General features: G+C 37.7%; 4 protein-coding genes across 4 annotated transcripts; 3 read left to right on the top strand and 1 right to left on the bottom strand.

Moving 5' to 3' along the window:
- The first annotated feature begins 1,413 nt into the window (after positions 1–1,413).
- Positions 1,414–4,668, top strand: LOC126797063 (WUSCHEL-related homeobox 8). Its single transcript, XM_050523750.1, has 3 exons — positions 1,414–1,787; positions 3,395–3,934; positions 4,317–4,668. The coding sequence occupies exons 1-3, from the start codon at positions 1,589–1,591 to the stop codon at positions 4,397–4,399; spliced, it is 822 nt and encodes a 273-aa protein (XP_050379707.1). The 5' UTR covers positions 1,414–1,588; the 3' UTR covers positions 4,400–4,668.
- Positions 4,669–5,293: 625 nt separating this feature from the next.
- On the top strand, positions 5,294–7,612 carry LOC126797054 (uncharacterized). The gene is made up of 6 exons (XM_050523744.1): positions 5,294–5,532; positions 5,925–6,142; positions 6,458–6,539; positions 6,644–6,698; positions 6,840–6,978; positions 7,197–7,612. Exons 2-6 carry the CDS (start codon positions 5,966–5,968, stop codon positions 7,296–7,298), a joined length of 555 nt encoding a protein of 184 aa, XP_050379701.1. The 5' UTR covers positions 5,294–5,532; positions 5,925–5,965; the 3' UTR covers positions 7,299–7,612.
- A 592-nt stretch (positions 7,613–8,204) lies between these two features.
- On the bottom strand, positions 8,205–15,867 carry LOC126797010 (DNA mismatch repair protein MLH3). Its single transcript, XM_050523706.1, is given in 27 exon segments — positions 8,205–8,613; positions 8,713–8,798; positions 8,973–8,981; positions 8,984–9,044; positions 9,144–9,203; positions 9,371–9,419; positions 9,733–9,839; positions 9,919–9,978; positions 10,096–10,140; positions 10,568–10,765; positions 10,859–10,929; positions 11,059–11,165; positions 11,265–11,358; positions 11,438–12,919; positions 13,093–13,173; positions 13,293–13,362; positions 13,508–13,728; positions 13,844–13,859; positions 13,963–14,128; positions 14,225–14,317; positions 14,445–14,502; positions 14,699–14,756; positions 14,855–15,009; positions 15,136–15,183; positions 15,350–15,401; positions 15,495–15,627; positions 15,730–15,867. Coding segments are annotated over 26 exon segments (3,753 nt in total). The 5' UTR covers positions 15,621–15,627; positions 15,730–15,867; the 3' UTR covers positions 8,205–8,433.
- A 1,245-nt stretch (positions 15,868–17,112) lies between these two features.
- On the top strand, positions 17,113–19,462 carry LOC126797046 (uncharacterized). The gene is made up of 2 exons (XM_050523737.1): positions 17,113–17,193; positions 17,890–19,462. The coding sequence occupies exon 2, from the start codon at positions 17,963–17,965 to the stop codon at positions 19,091–19,093; it is 1,131 nt and encodes a 376-aa protein (XP_050379694.1). The 5' UTR covers positions 17,113–17,193; positions 17,890–17,962; the 3' UTR covers positions 19,094–19,462.
- The last annotated feature ends 754 nt before the right edge of the window (positions 19,463–20,216 follow it).

Below are 20,216 nucleotides of genomic sequence, written 5' to 3'. Positions count from 1 at the left end.
GAACATATTCGATGTACTCGGAAAGAAATTATGTAACATATTCAAAATTGCCCAATGGATCAGTCATTGATAATTTTCAACCTGTAAACTTTTTATCACGCTGCTCCCTCTAATGTTGTTCAAGACTTTAAGTCATCGTGGAAAATGAGTGCCACCAATTTAGGCCAAAATTTGGTATACCACAATCATAGTCTTTTCGATATGGTACCGATCAATTTTTGGACCTGGTGGTGACGTTGGAGGTGCACATGCCATGTCCCCTTAATTAAGCCAATTGTCACATTAAAAACTCCAAACAGTGTGACATTAACCTTAATCATGTACCATAACCATTTCCACGCGTTCATGTCCATTTGCTTGTACCAATATCAAAACCCATTTTCATCAATCACATATTCTAAGTCAAAAATTATAGGTCACAAAGCAAAAGAAGACATGATTACTCTTTAGGACCCGAACAATGCATGCATTTAGTCCAAAACCCAATTTTATTTTAAAAGAAAGAAAGAAAACGAAGCATCAAATCACGGATTATGTCCCGAATACACTTCACCCTGTAATTTCCCCTCTTTATAAAAATTGTCATGTCACAAATGAATTTGTTGGTCACATGCATAAATGTGACAAAAGCACATAGAATATGTACATGGTTGACAGGCAAATAATGCACATAGATTCATGGTAGTCATTATAAGTAAGCTAATGAGTTGGACTAATTCAGCAAATACATAGACACAGATTAAATATAAAATAAACCCTGGTTTTAGCCAAGTCCAAGAAAAGGTACAAGTTAATGTGCAAGTACAATAATAAGTGTGTGTTTGTTTCCAAAACATCCAGTTTCTCTGACAGAAACTGAGAAAAGAAGTCAGGTATTGTATGGAAGTGGCAGTTTGGCAGTTGCTACTCTTGTGCTCATCCAATCTTAATCAATCTCAAGCAGAGAGGTATGTCATTGTCAGGTCAGGTACACTCTACCAGTCTATTCCCTACTCTATTGCCATTGATGATTGATCCCGGTGATCATTAACGGGCTCTCTTTCACTCTATCTTGATGGTGTGGGTGGCTCAATAATTGCACAGCAAAATATGTTTCAATTTGCGTTAAGCATATAATTAGCAAGTACACTTCACAAAAAATGATCCTAGAATCTGTTTGGATAGTGATTTTCTCTATTTTTTTTATCCCTTTCTGTTTTCACAGCCGTAATCTTTGGGTCTCAATAAATTACTTGGTAGGATCAAGTACATGTAAGGGAAAGTAATCTTCACTCGAAAGATAATATCTTTGATAATGACACCCCTTACTAGTGTCACCAACTTATAATCACACGAAGATCTTATTCAACAAAAGAGAGATGGAAGATATATATAGCATACTCACAGGGGAATACTACCACCCATCAAATTCCACTATATTCATACAATAAGTCTTTGGTCTTTTCTACAATTTCTCTGCCTCTTTTTGTCTGTTTCTTTACTTTCTTGTAATTCTTGCTCTCTTTACCCTCTAGTTTTTGCAAAGTTGCAAACCCAGACTTTGGCTGAAACACAGAGAAAGAAAGAAAGAAAGAAAGAAAGGAGGATTATGATGGAGTGGAATAAGCAGCAGCAGAAAGAGCAAGAGATTGATGGGAATGGGAATGGCAATGGAGGTGTGGGGTTTGTGAAGGTTATGACTGATGAGCAATTGGAGACTCTGAGAAAGCAAATTGCAGTTTATGCTACCATTTGTGAGCGACTTGTTGAGATGCATAAGAACCTCACTGCTCAGCAAGATCTTGCAGGTCTGTTTTGCTCTTCCATTTTGGTAAAACTTTTAAGAGTTTGTGGTTGCATTTGGTAGAGATGAGCTTAAACAGGTTGATTAATTGGTTTTCTGTCTATGGTTTTTGTTAAAGTTTGGAACTTTACTCTTTGTGAGTGGTGGCATGTAGTGGAAATGAAACTCATTTAGCTTCAATTCAGCGGCGGATCCAGAAATTGAAAGTTTCGGATGGACTTGAGTTTTCTATCAATTAAAAAAAAAATATATTAGAGTTCATACATGAAAAAATATAATCATATATACTAGTAGGCAAACACAGTAGCAATATATTAGACAAAATGTAGGCAACCACAATAGCTAGGAAAACAGTCTCAATAACCATACAAATACAACAATATCAAATTAATTGTGATAGAACCTAAAAGACTAAAATTAGACTATCTTAGGTCAATAAGATTATGAACAATTACCGGCGGATGCATGCAGTAGTGGTAACGGGCTGCTGTGGCTTAAGCAATGTCTCGAGTTCGAAACCTTGTGGATGCAACACCATGCGCTGAGAGAGTCAACCCCTCTCTAGAGGCGATCAAACACTCGTAAGGGATGACTTGTAAAGGGTACGACCCCGATATGCCAAATCTTTAAAAAAAAAAGAAGATTATGAACAACATTTAGCAATAATCATCAAACAAAGCTTAGATTTTATATCAGAAAAACGCATAATCAAATTCCCAATTCTGTATTTGAATGGCGACAAACCAAAACCAATACATCAGTGTTTGAGTGTTTGATTTGTCTCACTCCATGTTTGCCCTTGTCCCAGGGACTCTAGGAAAAAACCCAAATTAGAGACAAACTAGAACAAAATCAGATCAATTAATAGTTCTCCCCAAATTGAAAATAATCTATTGATTATACTTGCAATAAGTTTTACCAGAGAAAGAAGAAGATGGAGGAGTCAGAGAAATAGAATTGATGATGCTGAGAGATTGAGATGGGCTTTGAAATTGATGGAGATGGCGCACCAGTTGATAGAGAGACTGAGAAGCCGAGAGTTTTGAAACATAGGAAAACTTTGGTGTTTAATTGTAGAACGGGTGCATAAGAAGAAGCTATTTTCACTTTGAGTTTTTAATTGTAGAACGCCTGCATTTTTTTTATGAGTTTCCCAATACATCAGTGTAGAACGGGTGACACTATACCTAATGAAAGCATCAAACTTTGTTTTAGGAGCGACCATACCCAATGAATGGAGAGAGTAACTGGTTCTTCATTGGATTTTAATACGGATATGAACTCTTTTATCTACTTTCAGATGGGTTTATACACAGGTTTTGTTATGATTTTACATCAGTTGGTCATTCCTTCAGCCATGGTTGTTTTTCCTTGGAAGGAAGAACAACACAATAGCTATACTAAGCATTTATGTGTAAAGAAGCTATTTTCATTTAGATTAGCTTTTTCTGAAACGAAACTGACCTCAAAGTCCATTTGATTCTTTTGATGACATTAATTACTTAATTAAATACCAAATGAAAATTTAATTTTACAATCTTTTAGTTGATTGTATGTGTAAAGACGCCATATTTGCTTTGAACAAAAACTTGTGTGCTTTCTCTCTTTCAGGAGTCAGGATGGGAAATCTGTACTGTGATCCACTGATGACATCTGGTGGCCACAAAATTACTGCCAGACAGCGCTGGACTCCAACAACAGTGCAGCTACAGATTCTGGAGCAATTGTTTGATCAAGGGAATGGAACTCCAAGCAAGCAAAAGATCAAGGAAATAACTTCTGATCTGAGCCAGCATGGCCAAATTTCTGAAACTAATGTTTACAATTGGTTTCAGAACAGGCGTGCTCGATCAAAGAGGAAGCAACAGAATGCAACATCCAACAATGCTGAATCTGAAGTGGAGACTGAAGTTGACTCTCCCAAGGACAAGAAAAAAGGACTTCAGGATCAAATGTTACAGTCCCAACAGAACACATCAGCCCAAAGGGCTGAAGATTTGTGCTTTCAGAACCCTGAGATGAGTTCTGACCTGCATTTCTTGGATCCACAGAGCATTAAAGAAGACAAATTGTTTGCATCGAGCAGCGAATTAAGGCCTTCCAGAGGTTTAGGCCATATGTCATTCTATGATGAAGTGCTGTCAAGCTCAAGTAAGCTACTCAATAACATCATCCATATTAAAATTTCTCAAAGTTTTTGTTGTAAATATCATATACTTGACTGATCTGAACTACCTTACTGTGATTTTTTGGGGCTCACCTGTTACATCTCTGTGTATACGGTCAATCCTCTGCTCAACTAATGGCCTTTAACCGAGTCCCGTCATTTGTGTACATTTCTTTCCTAACATTATTGTTCAATACCCTTGACACCTCTTGTAGTGAAGTACATAACTATTTTATCAGAACATAAGTATCTATCAAGTATCAACAATTATCTTGTAATGTCTACTTTTTGTGATTCTGCACAGTAATTAGTGTATCTATTTTGAACTTGCATATGGGTTTTAATTGCTTCAATTTAACTTTGTAGGAGGCAATGAGTTGATGACAGGAAAGATGGAAGTGGGAGGGAGCTATAATCTTTTCGAGCAGGAAGAGGACTACAGCATGTGACAAGTTATACTTCTATGAAGATAGATCCCTGGTTGAGTTTGATGTTTGGTTATGCCTAACCTTAGCAGAGTTATGGCTCCATCTGAGTTTAAAGTAGATAGATATAGTATAGCATGAGGGATATATGAGAATTTGCCATTTGGGGTTTGTGTTTGACTGATCAAATCTCTAGGGGGTGCATTTTGCTTTTGTTAACTGAAATAATATGTACTGAAGTATTTGGGTCTGTTTGATGGTATCTTTGTTAGCAAGAAAAGGTGTTGAATATTTGGAAATTTGGATGTGGAAGTGTTGCACTTACACATTTGCATATAATTTATAGATTACTTATCTTTGGTCTTAAAAACAAAGGTTTCATCAATCATTGCATTCACCAGCAGGAGTTGTTAGTGCAATAATGAAAACTTGAAAAGGTCACAGGTAATGACATGTATGATTCGTTTGTGTGATTTTGTTGATATGGAAGGTAAAATATGACTGGCTTTGGATCCCCTCTGGTTGGTTGCTAGTGTAACATTGTTGATGATTGATTGAAAGGCTTTGTACTATGCGTTCACGATGATTCGAATTCTCAACTCTGTCCACATCGTAAAACACCGATCATCTTAACTTATTGTAAATTCTAATTCATGTCCGAGTTTCATTTTGTTAAACTCAACCCACTAGTGCATTGATCATAAACTTCATATATTACTTATTTTTCGAGTAAACTGAAAACTAGACTTGTTACATTTCATTTTCGGTTATCATTCAAATATACGATACGATATTTATAAATATCATGATTATCAAACCTCAAGCTCATTTCACTTGTCAACTCAAATCCCAACTATTTATATTATTTATTTTCCATTGTAATTTCTATTTAAGTAATAATATTATTATTACATAGTTTTGTATGTGAAACGAAAACAGAGTGAGCCAAACTGGTTGTGCTTGATCACAAGAAGACTGTGGCGCAAACCCTAATTCCAAGCTCCAAGACGACGACCTCCTTCGTGCTTTTAGCACCTCTCCGGCTGCTCATTACTCTCACACACTCTCCAATTGTATTCAGCCTCAGACGAACAAGATTCCAGAAGCGTCAGAGCTTCATCGATCGCCGTTGAGCTCGTACCACGTCTCCGTCTCAGGTATTCAGATTTAGGGCACACCATTCATTTCAATTCAACCCCAATTTCGTACCCATTATCCAATTTGATTTGGCATTGCTAAATCCTAGCCAAGCTTACATTTTTACCCCATTCTGGAATTTGGGTTCATGCTTGATTTTCAATTGGTTCATTGAAAATTGTGGAAAAGATCAACACTTGATATGTTATAAATGCTTGTATGATTGCTCATTTCTTGTAATGTTGCTAAAGTATTGAAATTTAGGGCTCAGTGGCAATTCTGGAATATAAAAGTTTTGGTAGCTTGAAATCAAGCTTTGCAGTGTTGCCCTTTTCATGTTGAAGCTATAATCTTGGATTAAATTCGTTCTATGTTTGTAATTTTAGTAATTGGGTTGTTTTTTGAAATGCAGATGAAGGTTTAAAATATATATGAATATCTGAGTTGGGGGGAATGGTGGGTTCTTGTATAAGTAATTCGAGATATACGTACATACATGGCTCCAAATGGCCTAATGAAGCAGTTGATGTGCACCAATTCATTGTTAAAAAGAGTGGTGCAAAGGGCTTCTTTGTCTACTTCTTCGCCCTTGTTATTCTAGCAAACGCGTTTCATCTTTTCTTGGTTAAGGTATGCTTTCTATCTTTGGTTCAGCTGTTTAAGCTGAGTTTAGGAACATGTATCAGTTTTGTGGGAGCTATTTATTGTTGTTATTTTCCATTGTACAGTTTCTTGTTGGTTTATTGAAAAACATGTTCTTCAAAGAAATTGTATGTCATGTATGCCGGTTAATTAGAATGAATACAGTTTCTGATACCTGTCACAATATGCAGAAACTAGTAAATTCGTGTGGTATACTAGTGTTCTAAAGTTTCATGTACATGTATATGCTTTGTTTTAAGCTTATATTTAACACCAGCTTGACATGATGATCCTACACAACAGGGCGGTTCAGTTATCTTTGTTTTATGGAGTTTCCTTTTAGACGCATTCCTTGTAAAGTTGCTTTGGAAGAGTGTTACAAAAGGTGAGTACCTGAGCTTCTGATTCTTTGAACTGGAACTGTGTTTATGCAATTACAAGAAGGTTTGCTACATTCTGTGTTCACCATGTCTAATGTCTTAATATCAGAGTCAGTTGTGATTATGCCAGCTTTTGGAGTTCAACTTGAAACTCATTATAAGAGGTAGCTTTTTACATTATGTATGTTAATCTCATTCTGCGTATTAAGTTCAATTTGGTGGGACTGCATGATTGATGTCAACTTTACAACTATGTGTATTCAGATGTTTTTCTAATTGTCGTTTTCCCATTTTCCTCCATATAGTGGAAAAGTTACTCGTCGCTTTGTTCCTATCGACAAGATCTTGAAACCTGTGCTACTAGAATGTGTGACTCCTGTTACTTGTTACTGGAGCCTCTCTTTCATTGTAAATGGAGAAGTGGATTTGGTGCTAGTTTTTAAGGTACACTATATATTAACGTTCAGAAGCTGTTACGAGGCGTAAATGTCATGAAGCTGTAGACATATCATCTAAGTTCTAAGAACTATTTATTTCAAGGGAAGTGCTATGAGCTGGAGAAAATGATATTATGCGAAAATTATGATAAACCAAATGACCTATCCTTCTCTATTTTGGTTCCTTCATTTAATTTGGCTTTGAAAGTTGAATTCATTTTCCAGGAATTACGTCCCCCTATGAAAATGTTGGTCCCCATCTGGAAGGCCTTGTGTTCTGCTACCGGTAGTAAAGAAAGCCGAGACACATGTAGGGAAGATGGATGATGAAGATCATCATGTTTTCATTCAAAGTTTGGTGCGTGGAAGCTACTGGAACAATTTGTAGATCAATATCCTCCCTAGGATTCCAACCGGTGCAACTTCTATTTCCAGTAAGGGGATGAGGAGGATGATCAAAGAGATTGTGATTTGTACAAGACTAGAAGCAATTCCTTTATTCAATCAGTTACAGAAGTCACACTGTACAATTTGCTGATGTAGGTGAAATCAATGTAAATTCTTTGGTGATGCAACATTTGGGCGTATCAATCTAATTAGTGCCCGAGTTAATCTAATTTAGAACTGGATACTGTTCCCTCTCTCCTGTCTTTTGTTTCTTTCACTGTCCTGATAACTTGAGACTGATGCTGCTTGCTCAATGGATGATTCACTGCTTTAGATATTATTTGCGTGGTAGATCACAAGTCTCACATTTTCTCGTCTTATGTATCAAGGCACAAAAGTGATCAGAATGGAAAATCTCAATACCAGGACGGTCAAGCAGGTTGAACCAGAAAGTTAACGAGTTATGACCTTTACGATTGGAGAACATCTGCATTTGGTAAAATCATGGTAAAACAGCATGGTTTTGATTGCTGTGATTAATTTACCTGTAGGCCTTATCTTTACAGTAGATAGCATGAACTTTTCTGTCTTTTTGGTAACAAAATTTCGTTGGCAGCATTGCTTCCTCATTTTTCTGCAAAATTGCAAAATCATCTTTGCCGGCGGAATCTGGCGGACAGTCTTCTACCGATAAGGAAATTGAAATATTAAGTTAACTAAATGCATGCCTTGCCTGTTGACACCAAAAATCACAGATTAGCTACGCCCCTATCAACTGTCATCATCACATGAGCTAGACCGCTGAATACTAAAACAATGATTGATTAGCTGTAACAACATATAGATTAAGAAAAAGAACTTTCCTTATGTGTAAAGGCAAGTAATTTACATCTGCTCAAAAAGTGCTGCTGTTATCCTTATAACTTTTTTTTTGGATACAGTTATCCTTATAACTTGAAGGGAAAGAAGCTGTACATTTGGTAACCAAAAATGTAAATCATGTTCGGAAAGTGAACGTTTCCATTGCAGACTCATCATTACAATTCTGAATCAAAGTTGAAAGATTCTCATCATCCTAGATTCTAGCCGAATTTAGACGTTGTTCTGCACGTGCAAGACTAAGTTCATGTCGATGTAATCCATGCCATGCTTGATCTGCACTATTTTTCTGTCTCAAAGATGCAATCTTAGCTAGTTGCTTGTGCAGCACTCCCAGATTTACTAGTGGGGCAGTTGTAGGTCGACCATGAGCACACTACGTAACAAATCATGAGGTTGTGTTAATATTCGAGAGTAACTTAAGCGTGCCTCTGTTTGTCTCTGAGATTTCTAGTAGCCTGAAAAGATGACTTACTTGGAAACACAATGACGTCTGCTTTAGCTCATCAACTATGAGGGAACACTCTGACGGTAGCAAGGAATCCCCAAACATAATTGCACCTGGGCCAGAAAAGCAAGAAAAACTCTTTAAGAAGAATGACAGAAAATCATCAACATACAAGTCATACATTGACAGGCTAAATGGTTCAAGTTATTTGCAACATGAGTGAGACAAAATCCCAATCATTGAAGAAAACCTACTTGCCCCTACTGAGTATGGAATTTGGTAGTTACCTCTGCATCTTTAGAGTTTAGGATTCGAAGAACAGACGGTGGCATTGTTGATGATCCATCTGTATCAGAAAGCTAACGGAAAGCTGTATCATTAACAGGGAAATTCTCGGACACAACAAAAGAGGAAAAACAAAAAACTATAAAAAAGCAGTGCTGTATAATATGTATTACCTGCTGAAGATATTCCATAAGATCTACATCAGAAAGATTGACACCTAAGATGCAGGGAACCTGAATGCCATTTTTACAACAGATAGTATTAATAACATTGGGAGGCAGCTTCACTACAGAATTTAAAGTGACTGAAATAATAATTTTGAAGCAACGACCCCGAATTAAACAAAACAAGAAATATAGTTATTGATCAAAATCAAAGAAGACAAGTAATGGTAATTCACCGCAATAAGTGTGATGACGGTTGGCTGCCTGTGAAGGATATTCAAATTCCTGTTAAATGTCAATTTAAGAAAATCAGGCAAACATAAATATAATGGTTCTCTCAGAAAATAATGTACAATATGTAGAGTTGATCTATAACCAGTGTCCGAATTATCATCATTTTGGAAAGCCATGCATGAAAACATATCAACTAGAAGGAGCAATTAAACTCTAATAGATGAGCTGTATGACATCAAACACCAGAAAATACATGTCAAACATTGGTTCAGGCCCTTGTCAAAACGTTAATGTTCATAATGCTGGATGCTTACACCAATATCAAATTCTTTAATAAGTATACCAGGAAGGACAAATAATTTACCTCTTAAAAGACCCTGAATCTTGATAATGTATGTTGCAGCGCCAACCCCACTTTTCTATTGGTTTAGCATAGTTATGCAGTAACTGGTATCCCATCTCCGGCAGCATCTGTGTTATAGCAATAAGACCCAAAAGTAGTGAATAGTTGGACACTGAAACTTTACCTAACATGAAATACACTACATACCAGCTCTTGTTCAATATCCAGAAAAGTAATGGCCTTTGCTTCTCCGTCTCCAGACAAGACCTAAGTATCCAAATAAATTAGTAAGCAACATAAAGAAAAAAAATTGAAAACACACAGACACACACACGTTTGTATCAATTTTAAGATATCAAACAGAAAGAGAAGAAAAAATGAGACCTTCTGACGCAGCTCCTCCAATCTGATCCTTTCATCTGCAGCATGCTGTAGAAGAAAAAAAAATCTACCAAAGTCAGAACTCTGGCTGCACCTGCACGCTTGTGAATAACTGAATTTCATACTTTATAAGTGTCTTGAACTCTAGAGCAGTATGTGAATGGGAGTCTGTTACTAGTATATACATGTGAATACTTGCAAGATTCCACTGTTTTGTGATTAAGTTTTCGAGCAATTAAGATAACTTAGAGAAACTTATATCCTATTTATTTGTCCTCATTCTTTGTGAAGGCCAATTTCGGGATAGAAACTATCCTATTAGATGCATGGAAGCTATATTGTAACCTTGTAATCTATAAGTGAAGTGAACTGCAGGTTCCCTTAGTAACAAGAAAATTTCTGATGTACTTTACAGAAGAATAATTCCATTCAAAAACTTAAAAAACATATCCAGAAACCTATACATGAAACAGACCTGATCAATAACAGCAAGTGTTTCGCCGGCCATGACTGGAATAAATTTCTTATCCACCTGCTGAAGAACTCTGCAATCCTTGAGACAATTTTTATTCAGAGATTCAGGAACTAATGAGTCAGCAGCAAGATGCAAGAACCCGGAAGATATGTCAAGTATATCAATTCCATCTTCAAACCGATGCATTACTTTTGTGCTCTGCAGCACATACCATATTTACAGTTATTAGTTGATAAAAGCAATCCAGTTAGCTCATCTTTTGTATAAAACCTTCAAAAACATATTACTTACTGTGATCTGGGGACAAGAATTCCGCCATTTGGTCTCACAATTCAGAGAATCTTGATTTTTGGGTATAGATTCTGAAAATGACTAGGATTAGAGCCAATATTTGACCACTAAATGCAAAAGATTTACTCTTATAATATCCAATGACCCCAAGCTCAATCAAAGGATGATTACATTTCTTGAATAATAAGAAAATGAGATACCTTTCATTGAAGCTGTGGCTTGAACCTCAGACCTTTTAGATAGTTCAAACATTTCCGGTTCTTGCCTCTTCCTTGCACCAGTGTTGATATCTTGAGATTCTTCATATCTGGTCTAAAAGAAAATTTAGTAAAGTTGGGAATTAAAGTCTGCTCCTTGAAAAAAAAATTACAGAACTAGTGGTATGAAATAGTTGAAGGCCAAGTACCTGATGTCTAACAATAAATCCTCCACAGAACTTGTCTTCATATTTTGATGACTATTATGAAGAGGTTGACAGATATCCTTCTTCTTGCTAGCTTCTGCACATTAGGAGGTGTATTAGCCAGTTGGCATCTGCATAAGATGACAATTATAAAAGGGAAACTCACTATACAATACCTGGATAAGCCGCTGAATCATGGAAGGTTTGTGCATCATGTCTGCCTGCTATTGTTACAGATTGACTTAAAGCGAAGTACTTCCTCTTGCTTCTAGGAAACGGTGGAGCTGAGTGGCTTCGCATTGATCTTCTGATTGAAACACAGCTCTTAAGAGAATCCTGATATTGTAACTGCTCCCCATGTCTGTTATGCATGTCAGTACATATGTTATTTTTACTGGGTGAAGGCCAACGTAACCAATCTGTGTCAGCAGCTAAAATATCTCGGTGACCAGTAGGAATCTCTCTATCTATATTGTCTTGGTGAAGGAATTTTCTTAAACCATCTTTGTAATTGTAATCTAGTCCACAATCTGTATCTGCCGAACTGTGTTGTCTTATCTTAGATACAATATCTGATCCAAAGCTGCAATCAAATTCTTCAGCATCAACAAAACATTTTTCAGTATCCCTCTTATCATGTTTATATCTGTAATCCCCTTCAAATGAATCTTCATTGAAGAAAGGTTCAAGATCCAAATAGGTGCTCTGAGATAAGGGATTGGATGCCACAGAGTGCCGTCCAGTTTCTAAGGTGTGATTGTAGGAACCAATATACTCTTCACTCAAGTCTAAACTTGCCTCGTCAAAGTGCTCCTTACAGGATGGGATTGAATTCAAATAAAATCCTGACAGAGGGTCAACCTCTGAAAACGGATCAAACTTTGATCCAACTCTGGAATAGGGCTGAGCACTTGATAGCATCCCTGGTGATGAAGTCATTGATAAGATATCTGGAATTTCTATACTGTTATAAGAACCGCTCCGCATTCTGCTGCCATCAATTTCTAAAGCATCTGCAGTGGTGTAAGAGCCATCCTGTATTCTCTTGCCCCCAAAGTAATCATCATGACAATTAATCACATTTTCTGTAAACAAATCCCTCTCAGATGGAAGCCTTCCTCGGGAGGAACAACTCTTGAGAAAAGGTTGTGTTAAATCACAGGTGATATCCATATTGCTACTGAAATCATGATACGATACTCCAGTAACTGCTGGACCCTTGCCAACACTAGCACAAAGTTTGTGGGGCTGATCTTGCCATGCTGAGGTAAAGATATTATCTTCCACAATGCTAGATCTTTTGGAAGCAGAGCATCCACTATCCATGATATAATCTTCATCGGGTGATATATTAAAATCAGACATCCAACTATGATTTTCCCTCTTCATATTTGTTCTGAGCAAACATTTAGCAATACTCTGATCCCGTGGTTGAAATGAATAGTCAGTATCATGACCAAAATCAATCTCTTTAAAGCCTTTGGCATCAACATTATTTTCATGCAAGTAGTCAATTGGGATTATGGCATATTTCCTATGAGATACATCCCTGTCCTCTTTACTTATAATCTTCATAATGTGTGGAGATGTCTCAAGATCTTGGATCCTGCTTCTCTTTTTTCCTATTGGTGACATTTCTGAAAAATCTACATCCAGCTCTACATCAGCAAATTTAGCATTTTAAGAAGGAAGGAGAAGGATATAAGCCAATGAAAACTGAACCAAGAATCCTTTATACTCGATTGCTAAAAAATCTAACATTGATAAACCATCATATTCAGTTGAATCAGTTCACACCATTATCAAAAATTTGATGAAATCTATTTCTTACTTTCATTTGCGGATGCAAAGTTGTCACTTTCCTCCCACATTTGACCTTCTCTTTGTATATCAGCTCCGTGACCAACTGATTCTACAAGAAATATAAATACAGTTACTACCTCCCCATTCCACCATTACACACACATAAATAAATTTTTAAAGGACAAAGAAAGTGAAGCTCTCAGCTAGAAGCTACAAACATAGGCATACCACTGGATATCTTTTCCTTCCAGAAGCTTTGAATGGTCTTCTCAACAAAGCTGAGTAGGGGAACCCAATCCTGGAGATAAAAAATCATAGAGAAATAAGTGTGTTATCTTTTAAACACTAGGTCTCCCCCATCTACCCTGCGATAACCCTATATTAAACCTGCAGACTTTACATGGCAAGCATAGCAACATTTAATGTCAAGTGAGAAAAATTACCTTGAACTCAACATATGTCTTCGATGGTTCAAAATTAAAATCATAGAATGATTGGGGACAACTTAAATTCAAGACATAAACTGGGAATGCTTGAGATCTACTTCTCTTCCTGCTGTGGGATCCAACAACAACTGTCCCTGGGTCCCAGCACTCAAAGTTAGATGCCAATTGATTGAGCAACTTGTGAATTGGTCCTTTGCAAATGAACCGCGAATTAATATCTGTCAGGGTGAAGGGCAAAAACAAGAGAAGAAAATATAGACCCCTCTCAGAACAACAGTGAGAAATCCCTATTGAGAACGCCGTATATAAATCAACATGAACAGAGAAGGATACAGAAATATTGGAAGGCCTGCAATTTAAAAATTCAGAAAAATTAGAACATGGAAACTCATGAGAGCTGAAGTAGATACTTAAAACTTAGTAACCTAAAAAATCGACACCAATCGTCCTACCTTAATCGCAAGACTATTGCAAGGAGTAGATATGTATCCAGAAAGCTCTAATTTGCCATCACGTATGTTTAATTCATTAAGTGCATCAGAGACCTCGATCCCAAAAGCACTTCTCAATAATGTCAAGGGAGAAGGAGAAGGAATGGTACGAAGAAGCTCATCCTCACTACACATAGGGTCAAACATGTAAATCAAAAGAGAAACAAATAAATATATTACAGTTAACACAAATTCTTCACCCAGCAAGTATGTAAGAAGGAACCTTTCAATATCGACAACTTTGAATGAAACCTTTGAGTGCACCAGTGCAATCCTGTGTACACATTTCTTGACAGTGTCCAACACCTTCTTCGGGCTTCCATTTTTTCAATGGAAATCACAAAGCAGTTTAAGTCAGTTCCATTGCATCATCTTGTTTCAGGCACAAACCTTGTATATAGTTATAAACCAGATAAATGGTCAATATAAACTGAGAGTAAAACCTGGATTGCATACACTTCCTCCGAACTGGTTGATTGTAAAACAAATCACGAACAACAACTGCAAGCAGAATCAGGTGATCAAACAAATTATTGCAAGTGAATTTAGAAGAATGACAGTGAACAGGCGCCATGGAATTCACAGATAAAAGATACTATTAGCTTGATGGAAATCAACTGTATCCTAAACCAAGATGAAATAATAAACAACTTCACAAGCTCAACAGAAGACAACAGCATCCGTTAAAGGTCCCTACCTGTTGTGCCGACATCCTTCCTTTCGTCATCTACTCCAAGATACAAGCATTTGAATCCCTGAGAAACATACAGGAAAGTCAACCTGAGCCAAGCCTGCATTAAAGCTATGAAATTCTGTCACGAACAGAAAACCAAAAACAGTAATGAAACCACACCTTCATCACTTTGCGATACCCATTTGGCCTCCCGGAAACTTTGGTCACAACTTCAAGCAACGCCACGTCAGATATCGAAGCCAGCGCTTCCCCTCTGGAACCGAAGCTCCCATACCCACCTTCCGCCTCAGTGTATTGCTCAAACTTCGATGTGGCTGCTCATACATCAAATAAAGCATCTTATGAACAACTACCAAATTCATATAGAATAATGTAACTAGCCTAACACAGTAACACTTCCACTCAGTACCAAAAATTACAATTGAAAACAAAAAATTTACCATATCTTTCTCCCAGCAACACCAATCCATCACGAGTAATCCCACATCCTACAACCAAAACCAAGATTAAATTTACATGAATAAGCAGTAAAGACTGAATTCAAGCTACATTTTAACCCAGTGAAGAACCAAAACAAGACCAATCCACATAATTAAGCTGTAAAAAACTGAAATTAAGCTGCATTGGGTTGCAATGAAGAAAATGATCACTGACCATCATCCGCTACTTTCACATAGCAAGTCCCAATTCCTGCGAAAACCGAAACCTGCAACACCAAAATCAACATTTACCAACCCAATTTAACTCTTTCACCACAATCCTAACTCAAAATTAACCAAAACCCAGAAAAAGTTACTACCTTTCTTGCTCCAGCGTCCAAGCTATTAAACACAAGCTCCTCCACAACCCTAGCCACGTCATACAGTACCACTCCGGACCGAATCGAGCTCCGGACCGCCTCCGGTAACGGCTTCACTCCCCTCATCGGAACCCTAAAAAGATTCAAACCCTATTCAATTTCCCAAAATTTCGCGGCAAACAGATCAAAGAAAGCGTCTCTCGCCGGCGAGTCGAAATGGGTAATTTTCGCTTACCTGAAATTCCCGGCGAATTCAACTCTAGGGTTCAGCCGCTTACGGCTGAGACGAAAACGACGACGTTTAGGAGAGAAATGCGGGTCGGATCGGACAGTGTGTACGGATCTCCGGTTTTCGAAAAGGGAAGAGAGAGAAAAAAAGGGGGTTAGACTGAAACTAACTCTGCCAGAGAGTGAGAGCTTTCCTTTTTTTAACTGCCCACCGCTTACGCGAGCGTTACGAGGCGCGTGGGGTTTTGATAGACCCGCACGCGTGGTGACGCGGGTGAGTTACATATGGGAGGTCGTGATTGGTGCGTGGCTTATAAATCCAACACGTAGAGACTTCTGTGTTTTGACGGCTGTGGGAATTGATGTCTGATTGGTTGTGATACAAGTTGTCCCAAATTCCCTGCGGGTAAAGTTAATTAGGTCGTTATCCGGTTTTACCTGATGACGCCATTATGGCGTGCATGTCTTATGTTCATATTAGTTAAATTTCCATTTCACCGTGGCTATTTGAGAAAAGAAAAAAGTTAGGGCTTTAACTCAACTAGAATATCGATCTACAGAGTGCATCTTCACGTACAGTGTGAACAGCTTAAATTAGAAAAAATCATATACATACACAGTGATTTTTGAATATAAATTATCTTCAATGATAAAAATTTGCGTCATGTATCATACACGTTTTCTTATTTTTTACGCACAAATATGTCTGAAAGAGACTACGGGCGAAATAAGCTGGCACAAATAGATACTAGTGTTGTATATAAACCAACATAAATCATATTGATTTCACTAAATGTAATTGACATGTCATTAAACTACTAGTTAGTTGGCACAAATACTCGTATGAGATTGCAAATTAGACTCAAAACTAACAATACGAAGAATTACACAATTTGTTATGTATTAGATGATTTTGGACAATATCATTCAATGGCACCCTAGAAAAAGAATCACATGCAATAGAAACGAACATGCTAAAAATACGGACAATTATTGGGAACTCTTGCATGCCGTACATGATCTACATCCAACTAAACCCCCATTTAATTCTTAAACGTCCAAGTTGGTTAAACAATCCCCCTTTCTAAAATAAGAAGGAAACATCTTCAACAAATGTAGAACATGCACATCCATAAATGAGCCAAATTTTCAAAACTCAAAATGATTGTAAACCCCGTGGTAAAACAAATGGGGCGATACCCAAGTTAACTTTGTGAATTGTGGGATTTGGGGTTCTAGAACAAGAACCAGAACCAGTCGAAATTCTTTATTCCGACAAACACAAACACCAAAAAAAAAAAAAGAGGAAAGAAAATTGAAAAAAGAAATATAAATAGAAGCAACAAATAAGAAACACCATCTTCCATTTTCCTCACCACCCTGATTTTTCCTCCTTCTGAAAACCCTAATTCAACACTTCCTCTCCGTGTTTCTCTCTCGCCTGTCTCAATTTCTCGACCCGAAAGATCAGGTGAAGTTCCCAACTCGCAATCAATCTCCCCTGTTCTGATCATGTTCTGTCTGAAATGACGGTTATAAAACTCAGCATTGATTTTGTCTCAATTGTTAACAATTTAAACCGTCTCTGATTGCGGGTTGTATCTGGTTCTGATTGATCCAATTCTCTGCTTCTGCCGATCTTTTTGTTTGGTTAATTTGTGTTTTCGAATTTGAATTATGTTCTTGAATTTACGTTGGATTGAGATTCAGCTGTGTTTGGATTTGTGTGTGTTGCAATTCAGCTGAGCTTGGTTGGATTAGTGTGAATTTGATTGGTATTCGAAATGTTTTTGAGGGTTTGGATAAGGGGAGATCATTTTTGTGGTTTTGCGATGTTGGTTTGGTTTTGTAAGTTGGTCTTGAGATCGAGAGAGGTGAGAGGAAACTCAGTTTTATTTAGGTAATTACTGGGGATTTAGTTAGGTTTTTGGATTTATTAGGGTTTGCTGATATTCAAAAGGCGTCGAAACCTAGATTTGATCTAGATGAGGAGTGAGTATGATCGTCTCTTTTTGTTTGATCTGATCGACAATGGTTTTGGACTGGATTTGGAATTAGATTTGATTTGGAGTTAGTGTGTGAGTTTCTAAAATCAAGGGCTTTTCTAATCTTGTGTGAATGAAACAGAAACACAAATGCTAAATGTTTCACTGTTATTGTCATGTAGGTGGAATGGTTGTCATGTCTGTGAAGAGGGTGATTGTTGTTTCGGTGTAGTTCTTGTTTCGGAGAGCAGACCTATGGAGGGTAACTTATGTGATGTCAGCCATTTGGATGCTGATGTCCTTTTACCTCCGCGAAAGCGTCTGCTAGCTGGATTGAAGAAACAGAGTCCGGAAGGGGATAGTAGTTCGTGGCTGTCTCTTGTGTCAGCCACAGCTTCAGCTTCGGCTTCGGCTTCTTCCTCCTCATCGCCTTCTTCAAGTGAACTTAACACTCGTCTTAACAGAATATTGACTTCTCATGATCCTAATCTTTCACCCGAGCAGTTGGTAGAAGTCTCAAAATCAGCTGCCACCGCTGCAGTTAAGGCTGCAGAAAATGCCAGAGCTGCAGCTGAAGAGAAAGCTGCAATAGCTGCAAAGGCAGTGGCTGCGGCCAAGAGTGCTTTAGACTTAGTTGCCTCCTTTTCAGATGAAACAGCCAGTAAGGAGAAATACCTGAAAAAGAACAAGCTTAAGAAGCACGTACCAGTTCAGCTCTTGTACAAAAAGTACCAGCCAATTGAGAATTGTAGGAAAGATGAAGAGTTAGCCCGGAAGTTGCACAGAGCTATTAATAGCTCACCACGAATCACAAGGAATCCATCAAGTTCTGACTCTAAGGGTCCCAAAAACAAGAAGCCTAAAATCTCACAGAGTTCTGAGGTAGCTAGAGCTTCCAATGGGAGTACAGTCTTGGATAAGGATCCTGCATCTGCTTGCAATGGTCATACTGTGGCAGGTAAGCTCGATTTTGAAGACACCATCCTTGACATGTACAAAAATAAAGCAGCTGAAAAAGCATACAGAAATGATAAATCTAGCCAATTGGAGATGGATAATGGGGAAGCAGAATCAAGTCAGACAAAGGAGAAAAATTGTGATGATATCCCTACTAGTGGTAAAAAAAGGGGACGAGTGAAGCTAAAAAAGTTGCCTTTAAGTGTTTGCACTTTTAGGGATCAGGCAAATCCCAAAGAAGATGTGGGTGCAAGAAGCTCTCCACTAACTGATATGAACATGGGAAATCCCAGTGCTGGAAACAAGCATTTGTTTCCTGTGGAGTCTTCGGCTGATAGTATGCTGCCAATTGAGCCCACGCCGGTGTGGAAATGCCAGGAGTTCAATGCACCTGCATGTGTGAAGCAAAATAAAGTCATGCAATCATGATGATGAAATAAATTGTGGCAACAGGTGAGATAGGATTGGATAGCTGAGGTAGGATTCATCATGTTCTTCACATAGAAACGGCTTGTTTCGTTTTTATCTTCTTTTTCTCTTCTTTTTTGTGCTTATTTTGGCTTTGTTGTATTCCATTTGAACTGACTTCATGTAAATTTAGATGTTACATTTCTTGCATCCCGTTCGTGCTTTACAGTCCGAATTTGCCCAGAGCTCCTTTGACAGCAGAGGCTTGAATTGAGGTAAAAGGGATGCATTCATTTGGGTAGTGTTTGTTGATATGTTGCAAACAATAAGTTCTGCGCTTGTACTAATGTTGGTGATAGATGTAATAACAATGTCAATTTCCTTGGTAAATCATATTCTTTTTCTTTCGCAAATTTCATTCTTCACTTTCTGATTCCTAGTTTCATTGAAATTCAGCTTTGGAACACTTCTGGTATATGAGACAATGGTTTCACTGGTCATAACATTGAGGTAATCCATGTATCAATGAGCAGGTGATCTTGGAGATCCTGCCAGCAATAATAAACTGCTACAATGATTGTCCTTCATTAACACTCCTCTCTATGATGGAGCTGTATATTCAGAGATCCACATCATGGTTTAGTTTGAAACTGCAATCAATCTGCTTTAACTGGTTTGCATCATGCTCTTGTCAATACTCATGTTAAAACAACACTAAAGTTTCTTTATTTCGCGATTTCTCAACCTTTAACTGAATTCCGCTCGAGTAAAGAAACCAACTTTTATATCATGTTTCGGAGCATGTCATGCTTCAAAGCCAGCCGGAAAATGAGATGAATAAGAAAAGCCGGCTATTTATATGTTAAGAGCAGTTTAGAGTCTTTGTCTTGTTGCCTAGCTGGGGATTAAAGAAAGGAAGTGATGAGATCAAGGGCAGATGGGAACAGCCATTGGGATCTGCGCTGGGAGCAAATCTTAATTGGAAATTACGTATGTGATGTGATGTAAAGTAAATACGGGTCGTCTACGTAATTATATACGAGTGAGTTTGGTTGGTAATTAATTAATTATGGTCCATTCCTCCATGGAAGACCTCGTCTAGTTGTTGTCACTTATCACCTTTGGCTGCGAACCTTTTCAACGT

This window comes from Argentina anserina, chromosome 1 (assembly GCF_933775445.1).
Source record: "Argentina anserina chromosome 1, drPotAnse1.1, whole genome shotgun sequence".
NCBI classification, from domain to species: domain Eukaryota; kingdom Viridiplantae; phylum Streptophyta; class Magnoliopsida; order Rosales; family Rosaceae; genus Argentina; species Argentina anserina.
This window is presented reverse-complemented; position numbering and strand designations above follow the sequence as displayed.

Excerpts from the sequence above, each read along its gene's own strand:
- LOC126797063 (XM_050523750.1), top strand. The coding sequence starts at position 1,589 with ATGATGGAGTGGAATAAGCAGCAGCAGAAAGAGCAAGAGATTGATGGG. Across the intron at positions 1,788-3,394 it reads TGCTCAGCAAGATCTTGCAG|GAGTCAGGATGGGAAATCTG; the intron begins GTCTGTTTTGCT and ends TCTCTCTTTCAG. Across the intron at positions 3,935-4,316 it reads TGAAGTGCTGTCAAGCTCAA|GAGGCAATGAGTTGATGACA; the intron begins GTAAGCTACTCA and ends TTAACTTTGTAG.
- LOC126797054 (XM_050523744.1), top strand. The coding sequence starts at position 5,966 with ATGGTGGGTTCTTGTATAAGTAATTCGAGATATACGTACATACATGGC. Across the intron at positions 6,143-6,457 it reads TTCATCTTTTCTTGGTTAAG|GGCGGTTCAGTTATCTTTGT; the intron begins GTATGCTTTCTA and ends CCTACACAACAG. Across the intron at positions 6,979-7,196 it reads ATTTGGTGCTAGTTTTTAAG|GAATTACGTCCCCCTATGAA; the intron begins GTACACTATATA and ends TTCATTTTCCAG.
- LOC126797046 (XM_050523737.1), top strand. The coding sequence starts at position 17,963 with ATGGAGGGTAACTTATGTGATGTCAGCCATTTGGATGCTGATGTCCTT.